The sequence below is a fragment of the Gastrolobium bilobum genome, unplaced genomic scaffold (genome assembly GCF_033153095.1).
Source record: "Gastrolobium bilobum isolate Gb01-03AN ecotype WA unplaced genomic scaffold, APGP_CSIRO_Gbil_v1 utg12160, whole genome shotgun sequence".
In the NCBI taxonomy this organism is placed as follows: Eukaryota; Viridiplantae; Streptophyta; class Magnoliopsida; order Fabales; family Fabaceae; genus Gastrolobium; species Gastrolobium bilobum.
In genome coordinates this window covers 409,047-421,421 of record NW_026898262.1, presented here as the reverse complement: position 1 = coordinate 421,421, position 12,375 = coordinate 409,047, and the positions used below count along the sequence as shown (strand labels likewise).

The 12,375-nt window shown below is 31.0% G+C and overlaps 1 protein-coding gene across 4 annotated transcripts; it reads left to right on the top strand.

Annotated features, from left to right (window-relative positions):
* Positions 1 to 4,243: 4,243 nt before the first annotated feature.
* LOC133314318 (putative F-box/FBD/LRR-repeat protein At1g78760) lies at positions 4,244 to 7,029 on the top strand. 4 transcript variants are annotated; one of them, XR_009751939.1, is made up of 3 exons: positions 4,244 to 5,229; positions 5,372 to 6,403; positions 6,566 to 7,029. XR_009751939.1 is itself a non-coding variant. In XM_061515788.1 (3 exons), exons 1-2 carry the CDS (start codon positions 4,360 to 4,362, stop codon positions 5,588 to 5,590), a joined length of 1,089 nt encoding a protein of 362 aa, XP_061371772.1. In that variant the 5' UTR covers positions 4,244 to 4,359; the 3' UTR covers positions 5,591 to 5,592; positions 6,566 to 7,029. The 4 variants fall into 4 exon arrangements, 2 of the variants coding, with proteins under 2 accessions (XP_061371772.1, XP_061371771.1); XR_009751938.1 differs by having other exon boundaries at positions 5,372 to 6,439; XM_061515788.1 differs by having other exon boundaries at positions 5,372 to 5,592.
* The last annotated feature ends 5,346 nt before the right edge of the window (positions 7,030 to 12,375 follow it).

The following is a 12,375-nucleotide window of genomic DNA, read 5'->3' as shown; positions in this document are numbered from 1 at the left end:
TATAATCATTTATCTCTTTCTCAAAATTTTAAATCATTTATCCCTTTGACTTAATTTTTTTTTATCATTTACCCCCTAAGTGAAGGGGATAAGTGATAAAAAAAACTTTAAGACAAGGAGGTAAGTGATAAAAAAAATTTAAATAAAGATGTAAATGATTCAAAAAGTTTGTGAGGGGGGTAAGTGATAATTGAGAAAACTCATAGGGGAATTTGTGAAGTTTTTCCTTTTTTTTTTTCTTTTTTTTTTTTCATTAAGGGGGTGTTTGGTTGAGGAGAAATTTTTTGAATACTAGGGAAATGTGATTGATAGGGAAATGGTTGGAAAGTAAGTTTGGTAGGAAAATGTAAAAAAAGTTGTTTGGTTGAAAAAAAATTTACAGGAAAAATTGGGTTAAAAGAGATAACATTGTCATCATTTTTATCACCTTTTTCTCACTTGCCCAGCTATATATGCAATACCATGTTCAAGTTGGTAAACTTCCATGGTGCATTTTGTGCATTTTTGCACTTGATTCTCAATTGCTAGACAAAAGAGATTGGTAGACAAATTTATAGAAACTCTCAACCAAACAAAGACAACATCAATTCCCAAACTCAAATAGATGGGCATCTCCACCAAAAACTTCAACGAAACACTACCTAAGGGGAATGCTTTTTCCTACAAATTCCTTATGACTTAATGCTTTTATTAGAATTTTGGAAAATAAATTACGTGTGCAGTGTCCATGCTTTTAAACTTCAAGCGTAAGGACGTGTATTAGATATATAATTCAATTGTTGGGTGTACATCTAACTACTTATTCCAAGAGAGTCCAGTTGGAAACAAGCATGATGGCATCTGGAAATTGACGTGAGACGTTGATCTCACTTACATTAATCAAGTTTATAAAAAAACAAAGATTTGTAATATAGGAACAACTGAAATGTTTCTCTCAAAAAATTTGCAAGGGCCTTAAATTGCTCAATTAAAATAGAAAGTATAGGGGGGGGGGGGGGGGGGGGGTGTTGTCAATGCGATTAAAATGGAAGGTAAAAATAAGATTTAAAAACGGAAATATCAATTTAAAAATAACCCATCCTAAAATTAAAATTCTAAGAACATTCATTATTGGAAAAATAATTACCAAATTATGGTTGATCCTAAGCGAATCGGAATCCCTGCATTCGCTTAGGAATCCCACTTTAGACAATCTCACCTAGCGTGTTTGAGCAATACAGTGCGTCTACTCGTGCAATTGCAGAGTATCAACTCGTTTGACTTGTTGTGTTCATTGAGTTAATCAACCTGAATATTAAATCTAGTATTGAATCTCTTTCTTAGAGTGCAATCGTAGATTTTAGATTCAACACACACAATCGCGTTATGTTTAACCCGAGTTAAGGGAAGAGAAACAAAATTGGTTCAAGATGAGGCGCAGGTTCTCAGGATTCAACAATGGAAGTCCTCAACCCTTGGGTTGATTAAAGAAGCTTAGCCTAGCATGGCTAAGTAGAAAACAAAATTAAAAGAAGAAAATGAAGAACAGAAGAGAGAAAATGAAAACTGAAATTGAATCATAAAATTATTCAACATAAAACTGAAAAACAAGGTTTCCTAATCTTGCCTTTTAACCCCTAGTAATTGGGTTTCGAGCTCTATAAATCTGATCCAAAATAAAAGAAAACAAAACATAAATGATAACTATGGGCCTCATATACATTGGACTCTTAATTACAAATCAGGCCTAATTAATTGCATAAAATTTCAGCAACTCATGTTATACTTTGGCTCCAATTTTGACCATCCTCTTGTCCGAATTTAACTTTCATGTCTTCATAACATTTGTGGCTCTCCGAATCATCTGCAAAATGAGACAAAAATAGGATTAGTCGAACATCTAGAACAAAAGTTATGTTCAAAATATCGGAACAACATAAATTTGGAATTTTAGTGTAAAAAATGAATTAAGCACAATTAAAGCCTAACATCCAATTCAACCCAAAAAATCATTATTTACACACTAAACAATCCTAAAATTATTAATAAAGAATAATAAATAAGTGTAATAAATATCGATTATAGAAACAGAATACACAAACTCGTTAAACATTACTCTCTGCTGGAAAAGTTTCTATTATCATTGTGATATCGGTATTCTGATGAGGATTTGTACAAAAAATTCATTCAAATAGAAAAAGGAAACAGAGATATGTTAGACTGTTCACGGGGCTTGCTTCCTCCTTCGCACCGTTTCAGTTAATACATTCGTGCCTCACTTCCCTTTTTTTTTTTTCTTATTCCACTCTTCAACCGAAATTTCCATCTGTCTCACCTGCAATGTGTTACCTAGCCAATTCCCCAAGTTGATCCTCTCTCTTATTTCTTTCATTACGCACGACTAGAACACACAAGAACAATACTGCTGTTTTCAAAAAAAGAAAAAAGAACAATACTGTTGGATAGTCAGCAGGTTTGAATATGACATGTCAATACAATATCATTTTCATATTCATAAAGTACTTTACAAAGCATAAGTTCTTCCGCCGCTACCTTGTGAAGGAAAAGAGAAGGCATGAAATCGTGAGAAATTTGGATGATTGCATCATACTACATTTTACAATTACTATAGATTTGAGTATAATTAATCAAAAATAGGGGATAAGTAATTTAATCAAATTGGACACAGCCAAATGACTAAGAGCCCGTTTGGATGAATTTTTTTTCTTCAAAAACTACTTTTTTTAAGAAAAAAAACACTTCTCGAAAAAAGTCTGTTTGGATGTCTGCTTTAAAAAAAAACATAAGTTATAAAAAAAGTCAAAAATCTACTTTTTTCGGAAGCTAAAAAATTTAGCTTTTAAAAAAAGCAGAAGTCAAAACCAAATATTTTTTTCAAAAATCAAATATTTTTTTAAAAATCTAAATAACTGTAACTTTTATATAAAGTACTTTTAAAATAAGGAAGTGATAAAAAGAATTTTCTTAAGAAGTCAATACAAACGAGCTCTAAGAAGCAGATGGAGCCTTAATTATTTTTTCAATGTACACTATCTGTGTGCATCTTTCAACATGCAGAAAATAATACCTTGAACTATCCATACAAAAACTTAGTCAACTTTTTCTTTTTGTAAGTGTATGAATAGCTCCCTTTTAAACTAGTAGAGTTGATAACACAACTTGAAAACCGGATAAAAGAAAAAGGCATAGGGCGAAGTATATATCATTTGGCATTTAGCCAGATGTAATTGTATCAAAACGCAATCATAAGTTAAACAATTAAAGAATGCCTTTGCACTTGTTAATGGGGAAGTATATATCATTTCATTCACCATCTTAGAGTTTAAAAATTGTGTCAATCAGATTTATATCACAAAGGATCCCACTTAGTGGGAACTTTAACTTATAGTTGTTACTGTTGTATATAAAAAAGGAAACAAATTATATGAAGCTGGTGGTTTGAAGTTTGAACCATGTCTACAGAGTCATGAGGAAAGACAACATCTTTTTTCTCAAGTCTCCTTAAAGCTATTTGAAATATTATTCAAGGTTGTTATCAAAAAAAAAAAAAAAAAAAAAAAAAAAAAAATATTATTCAAGGTCAATAAAAAATTGACTAGTAATCAATGCTATTTATCTTCCTCTTATGTTTATTTATATTAAAAAAAATGGAAATAGTTTGTGCTTAACATTCTAGCTTAACATAGCAGTAATATGAGAGACTCCGGGAGTGGGACAATGCATTGTTCAATTAGCGAAGGCGCACAATCCTCAAAGTTTATAAGTCAAGCAAAAAAGTTAGGCCTTTGTTTTCCATTAATAATTTAAAACATGCTAGACCGATTATATCTTGCATAATAAAATAACTTTATTATCCTTTTTAATAATTTTATATAGGGGAAAATATTTGTGATTTTAAATGACATAAAGTTATGTCATTATAAAAGAGAGATAGACACATAAATTTTTTTTATTTAAATTTTAAATTAAAAAAATCACCCTTTTTCTTTCTCCCATGATTTTTATTTTTCTGTGTCTATCTCTCTCTTAAAATGACATAACTTATGTTATTTAAAATGACAAACATCAAACCCTTTTATATATGAAAATTATTTATTAATTTTAATATCCAAATAATTTTTCTACACATTGTAATTTATTCAAACAAAATAATTTTAACATATATACAAAGTCTTACTATAAAAGCCATAAAATTTCTTTTTTCAAAGGCAGATCCAAATGCGCTCTTAAACAATTTCTATTTCTTATGATTTGAGAAACTAGGGTTTCCATTCTTTGGTTTTTCACTTTCCGTGTAGATTTGTTAATCTCGAATGCTTGTTAGTGCAAGTGGTAGAGAAGGAAGGTGAAGAACCCAATATGAAGAGAGCAAAGCTGAGTGAGAACAATGAAGACAGGCTCAGTGATTTGCCTGATTGCGTTCTCATTCACTTAATGTCGTTTGTGCCAACCAAAGATGCTATTCAAACATGCATGTTGTCGAAGAGATGGAAGGGTCTCTGGAAACGTCTTCCTACGCTTATATTACATTACATGAACTTTTCGTCAATGACCTTTTTCAACCAATTTGTGCCTAAGGTTCTGTCTATCCGTGATGGCTCTGTTCCACTCCATCATCTTGAATTCAGTTATAGTGGCCGTGTTCATCCCCATCTTATGAAAAGGGTTTTGAGATATGCTTTATCGTATGATATCCGGCAATTAAAACTCACTTATGATTGTGATCTTGATTTGCCACCTTCCTTGTTTTTGTGTCAGACTTTAACATCCCTTGATCTCACAGTTACCTACAGATCTCAGTTATTTCCAAAATCTCTAAATCTGACAGCCTTAACAAGTTTGAGTCTTTGTAACTTCACCTTTGGTGACAGTGAATTGGTGGAGCCGTTTTCGTCATGTATTAAGTTGAAGACTTTGGTTATTCACAACTGTGCTATAAGGGATACACAAATCCTATGCATCTCAAATGCTGCACTTGTCAATTTGACCATACGTTCTTACCAAGCTTACAAAATTGTGCTATCAACTCCCAATCTTTTCTCTTTTGCTTTCTCGGGTGTTCCCATTCAGCATATCTCTGCAAGCAATCTTTCTTCTATTAAACAAGTAAATATTGATGCTGATCAATGGGCTGCATTGTGTCACTCGCGTTCAGGTTTTATCCTATTTAGCTGGCTGCAACTATTTGCTAACATGAGATCATTGACACTCTATTCAAGTACTCTTCGGGTATCTTCATTTCGTTATAAGTACATTATTTCTTGTTTTTCTATTAGGATGCATTTTCTGAGCCAAAATTTTTGCCAGACCTCAATCTTGTCATTTAAAAGATTCTTATGTTAATATGTCTTATTGACCCCTCATTGTGTAGGTTCTCTCCTCCATCCCAGATTTATTGAATACTGAAGCCCCTTGCTTTGGTAACTTGAAGTCATTGATAGTGAAAGTGAAAAACATTTTGCCTCCATATCAAAAGCCGGGAAGAGTTTACAAATCAAAGAAAGCAGAATTGAAACCTGTACCTGACGGAGTAGTGGATTACTTGATTCGAAACTCCCCATTTGCAGTGATTACTATCATAAATTGCTGAAGGTGAATCGCACATTTAAATCTTTGAGTAGATATTCATATCTTTCCTTCTATCCGTGTTTCTCTCCCTCCCTCCCTCCAAATCTCGTTAGTTATCACAACAAATTATCCCTTGTTTATTGTGATATTTGCTTATGAAAATGGTAGAAAATTTAAGAATATTTCTTTGCGAAAAAATGATTTCCAGAAACCTACCTACTATTTTTTTTACGCCTATATTGGAGTAAAAACTCCCTTGTAATATTTTTAGATTGTTAGCTTATTAAGCTGGTGCAGAGCTACTATACGGCACCTCCTGGATTAGTGTTATTTCACTTTGTAGTTTGGTGGTTAAGCCCACGTGCTTCTATGATAACTTTCTGAACCGTTACAACTGAGTTTGGTTAGTTGGTTTAGATTGCAGCTTAGTTTGCAAGCTAAATGTATGCCTATAAATACATATCCTGTTATTCAGATCTGTAGGTTAAGCTAAACTATCCCTATATAAGTTTGCATATTAGGAACTATGCATTTCTTCCTGTATTAAGCTGAAGACTTTAGTCATTGTCCATTTGTTATAAGGTAAAATTCACATATCCTTTGCACTTCAAATGCCATGCTTGTCGATTTTACCATATATGCTTCCCCAGTTTATCAGAAAGGTTTTTACAGAGCAGTATCTACTCCGAATCTTCGTTCTTTTGATTTTTCGGGTGTTCCTGCTCAGCAACTTTATGCAAGCAACCTTTCTGTTCTTAAAGAAGTAAATATCAATGTTGATGATAAGGCTTGTTGCTTGCAGTCGGTTTCCCTCCTAATTAGCATGCTTGCTAATGTAAGTTCATTGACGCTCTCTTGATGTACACTTTAGGTATCTTCGTTTAAAGGTTTTGAAGCGCACGACTGTCATTCTCAATTAAGATGAATTTTTGTGCCAAATTGTTTACCACAGCTCAATTTCGATTAAAAATTCTCAAGTTAATGCCTCATTGCTTAGGTTCTCTCCTTAATCCTGGATTTGTTGAATACTTAACCCCCTCGCTTGCTGGGGTAACTTGGAGTTATTGATAGTGAAAGTGAAACCACTGCCAAGAAAAGCAACTAAGTCAAGGAAAGCAGAATTCAAACTGCCTTCACCTGTGAGTAGTGGACTACGTGGTTCGAAACTTCCCTTTTGGTGAGGTTACAAACTTACAATCATAAATTCTAAAGGTGCTACGCACATTTAAGTTTTACTTTCTACATAAAGATTCATATTTATTTTTTTTCTTGCTTTCTGTGTTTCACTTTTCCTCCCCCCATGCTGCTAGTTGTTACAATCTATGGATAAATTATCAATTTGTTTGCAATATTAGCTTATCAAAATACTTGTGAACTTAAGAAAGCATACTATTAACTTTGACTGTCTGAAACATACCTCAACTTTTTGACTGGTATGTAAATTCATCTTAAATTATGATCTCTAGCAAGAATAGGAAATACTGCTGTTTATATTAATTTATTCACTTCGTACGCAATCTGTCGGTTGCTGGAACAAATATTAATATTGATGTTATTGAAGGCTGATGAGCAAGAGCAAAAGCAAAAGAAAGAATAGTTAGATTTGATGAAACATAGTTTATCGATTGTTCTTTATTATACAATGAAATTAGGCATCATCTTGAAATGAAACATTGATGGCATGCATGTTGAATTACCTTTCCAATTGATTATATGATTTGGCTTGCCAATAACCATTGCTTGAAGAAACAACTACTGCTAATAACTACTGCCAGTAGTTATACCTTTCCAATAACTACTGCCAATGTTAAATGCTGAAATAACAGCTAATAGGAGCTTGCCTTCCTTTTTTTATTTCAGTATTCATTTTGTTATTTTATATCGCTGTACTGTGTATTGTATCAAAGCCTCTTACGTTAGGCTCGGAGTTTAATCCTTATTGCCCGCATTCTTTATATTCAAAAGTTAAATATTTATGTATTAAAAAAAAAGAGTTAAACATTTGGCTTTTGTTTACCAGTGTTCTCGAGATACTTGTTAATAAGCATTAATTACTCTTCATTAATTCACACTGATTTTTTAAATAAAAATTGTTAAATGTTTTTTGGATTGTAAAGATACTAAATGCTTCTACTTCTCATTTAATAGTTTGTTTTTATTCATTACTAAAGGTATTAACGGGCCGAGTCGAGCCGAGCTTTGATCTTAAAAGGCTAAGTCTGTGTTTAAATGTGTCAGCCTGATCAAGCCTGTTACCTGTTATAAATATAACTATCGGTCTGTGGCCTGACTTATTTACAAAAAATAAAAGCCTTGTTTAACCTGTTAGCCTATTGAAAAAAAATAAGACAACAAAAATTTATCGAAACAAAATATACAATCAACAAAACTAGTAGTTCCATGAATATTCATAAATTCAATTTATATCCAAACAACATAATATAAAACAAAATCATTCAAAAAGTCTGTTTAACTAATAAAATGGGGTGAAATGGATTGAGGAGAAAGAGAGAGCTATTACAAATAGTATAAAAAATATAAAATATAAATAAAAAATAATGTACTAAGCCAGCCTGAGAGGCTTTAAGGTCGAGCTTCTAAATTGGAGCCTGAGGCCTTGATATTAAATGAGCTTTAATACAAGTTCAAGTCTGGTGTCAACAACTAATTTTAGACATGTAAACTCAGGCCTTCACGAGTCGAGACAAAGGCCCCTGGTTTGTTTAGTAGCCTGACCCTGTATCCTAAAGGCACACATTAACAAAACCGTATACTTTTAATATAAATTTCAGCATAAGCAGATATGGATTGGCCAGCCTTGCTAGATTGTTTTTTTTTTTCAGTAAGGGGGTATGCCTTTTCTTACAAATTCCTTATAATCTTCTTAATGCTTTTATTAGAATTTAGGAGAATAAGGTCGGTTTGATTGTGTTATGTGTTTTTTTATTCATGAAATTATTTTTGTAGAATAGTTAATAAAATGTTTTTTCTGTGTATTTTTTTGTTTTGAAAGTTAAAAATCAAAACACAAAACAAAAAAAAATTCAGACATACTCTCTAAATTTGATTCTATAAAAAAAAACAATTATAATTTTTTAGAATTATTTTTATAAAATAGATCTTATTAAATAGGTACCCAAGAAATATGTTTTTAGATACTTGGGATCAATTTTGCAAAAAAGTAGTGAGGTTGATGGGAATATAAATCATAGGTACAGAGCAGGATTGATGAAATGGTGGAGTGTATCTATGTTTTTGTGTGATCGCAAAATTTCCCTTAAACTAAAAGGAAAATTCTATAGAACAATAGTAAGGTCTGTAATGTTATATAGAACTTAATGTTGGCTAGCATATAAGCAACGTGAGCATAAAATGGGAGTAGTAGAAATGAGGATGTTAATGTGGATGTGTAGTTATATGAGGATGGATAAGATAAGAAATGAAGATATTCGACGAAAGGTAGTAGTAGTATAAGAACAAAAGTTTGTTGTCAAGAGTTCGACACAAAGAGAGGTAAAGGTAGACCAAAATTTACCTAGGAAAAGGTAGTTAAAAAAGACTTAATGGAGCGGGATATAGATTGGCGGACGGTGTGTTAGTACGGAATATAGAAAAGCTATATGCAGGGTGAAGAGTTAGACCCGTTGTTGTTCCTATGTTCCAGATTGTCCATGTTTAGTCCTTATCCTCTTCATCCCCCTCTCTTTTCCCCCTTATTTTCTTTTATCTTATTTCCCCTCCCCCATTTCCCTTAATTTTTTTTAAAATCTCGTTGTATCTATCATTGAGTTTATCTACCATCGATCCCAATTAGTTTGGGTTAAAGATGATGTTGATGTTGATGTTGATGTTGTAAGTCTTATTAAACAGGTTTTTTATTTATTTTTTTCTTCTGAAAATTAAAAAATTGTTTTTAAAATCAGTATTCAAACAGGCACTAAATTACGTGTACTGTCCTTGCTTGAAACTATGAGTGTGAGGAGGTGTATCGTATATATAAATACATTGTTGGGTGATCTTTTAACTACCTTTTCCAAGAGAGTCCAGTTGGAAACGTGATGCTGGTAATAGAATACACAAACCCAAACTCTCTGAACATGACACACTCTGCTACAGAAAGTACTGTTCTCTGTGATATCAGTATTCTGATGAGGATTTGTACAAAAAATTCATTCAAACGGAATGAAAAAAGAGATATATTAGACTGTTCAAGAGGCTTGCTTTCTCCTTCCCAAACTTGCCTCACTTCCCCCCCCCCCTCTCTCTCTCTTTTTTCTTCTTATTCTACTCGTCAACCAAAATTCCTATTTGTCTCATCTGCAATGTGTGCATGTTTGTGTTACTAGCCAATCCCCGAAGTAGATCCTCCCTCTTATTCCCCTCATTGCGCACGTCTGGAACTCGCAAGTAAAGAACAATAGTGTCGGGGGCTGATTGGCTAGCAAAGCATGCCCTTAAAATGTCACAATGCTACAAATTGTTTTACCTCGGTTCCTTTAGAATTAGCTCCTGTTGCGTGTGATTTGGGGTGGTTTCTCTCGCCCTGTTTCTTTGTTTTGGGCTTTGTTCTTAGGGAAAAACTTTTCTCATGTCACATGAGATAACTTTTTTCTCCTACACACCCTTCGATAACTGTGTCACCTTTTTCTTTTCTTTTCTTTTTAATTTTTTAGGTGGTGGATTCCACAAGTTTGTCTCTATGACATGAGATAACTTATCTCCTTTAACATGAGATTAATAAAATTCTTGTTCTTAAGTAAAAAAAAAAGGAAAAAAAAAGACAAATATACAAGTTTAGAATATGATTTGTCAATACAAGACTAGAAAACCGGTTAAAAAAAGGATAGGGAAAAACATATATCCTTTGGCAATTAGTTAGATGTCATGTAAAAACAGAACCATTAGAGTTAAACAATTAAAGAATGCTTTTGTACTTATTAATGGGGAAGCATATATAATTCACCATCTTATCAAAAAGTTTAAAAATTGTGTGAACCACATTTATATCAGATGTATATTATAAAGGATCCCACTTAGTGAGACAGGGAAGCAAATCGTACAAAGCTAGTGGTTTGAACAATGTCTACTAATAATTTTATGGGTTTTTTTTTTTTTTTTGCCGTTAATGTAGATAAGTTATTTACATTAAATTCAAAATGACATTATTTTGAGACAAAAATTAAGGTATTTTTATAATTATAATTTATTTCAGAGTTATAACAGCCTTTTTCATTATATTTTTTTAATCTTTCAACTCAAAACGACGTTATTTTAGCAATAAATGTTAATAACTTATCTTCATTCACTGTAAAAATATTAAAGCCTAATTTTATATTTTAAAAGTGTTTATTAATTTTAAAATTCAAATAATCTTTTTACTCAATGTAATTCATTTAAATGTAAAATAATTTTAACTTTTGAAAAAAACTTTCTACAAAAGTCAAGGCACAAAAAGTGTATTTTTCAAAAGCTCTTCCAAAGGAGTTTTAAAAGTATTTATATTTCTTATGCTTTTCAGAAACGGGTTTGATGTTTGTCATTTTAAATGACATAAGTTATGTCATTTTAGGAGAGAGATAGACACAAGGAATGAAAATCATGGGAGAGAAAGTGGATGATTTATTTTTAATTTAAATTTTAAATAATTTTTTTTTATTTTGTGTCTATCTTTTTCTTGAAATGACATAATTTTACGTCATTTAAAATGACAAACACTTTTTTCTTTACAAATTATTATAGTTAAAAATTCAATTACTAACCACTAAACAAAAGATCAATTAGCAAGTAATTATTTCAGTTTAAGTAATAGTTTGTAGGTTAATATGATGACCATATTGAAAGAAATAAAATAGAATAATAACAATGTCAATAGTTCATTCACAATATTTTATTATTGTTATAATATTCATTACATATTTTTATATAAATTTAAAGAGTTTATTTTTTCTGCAGTCAATATGTAAAAATGATGTCGTTTTGAGCCGAAAATCAAGATTTTGGTGTATAATTTATTTTAGGGTTATAATAATATTCCTCGTTATAAAATTTTAATCTTTCAATACAAAACAATATCATTTTAAATTTTTTTATATTTATCTAGATTCACTATAGAAATATTAAAACCAAATTGAAAAATCAAATTTTCATTCATTTCATTACTAAAGGAATAGAGGAACAAATAACAATAGACGGAGCTATTAATTAACACACACTTTTTCCCTCTTTTATTTTATTTTTTGAAAATATCATAGTGATATTTTAATCAATGTTATTAAAATCAGTCCAGTCAATAACTCGGTCTAGGTATCGGGTCTTTGGTTCAACTGCATGACTCGATGATTATATAAACTCATTCAATAATTATTAATTCATAATAAATGATAACCGTTAATTGACGGAAATCAACGGTGTTAAGATATAGTTGTATAAGATTGTAAAAAAAAAGGTTGGAACTATAACCTTCTTCTTAAAAAAATTATAAATATGTTATAAAAAAAAAAAAAAAAAAAAAAAAAAATTATAAATATAGCTGAAAAAATATAAATTCTAAATATTTTAATATAAAAATAAAAAATTATACATTATTATCCAATAAAGGATCAAACAAACACATAATACTAGTTATATTGGTGTTTCAGGTTCGGTAAACGACATATCTAAGTATCAAATCAAAATTCCTTGCATAGTGCATAACTGAGATAATATTAGTATTGTAGGTACATAATAACTTATGTAAGCCAATAAATAACAGATCACTAAAATATGTTAATTATAATTATTATTATTTTGAAAAACTTTTTTTTTGTT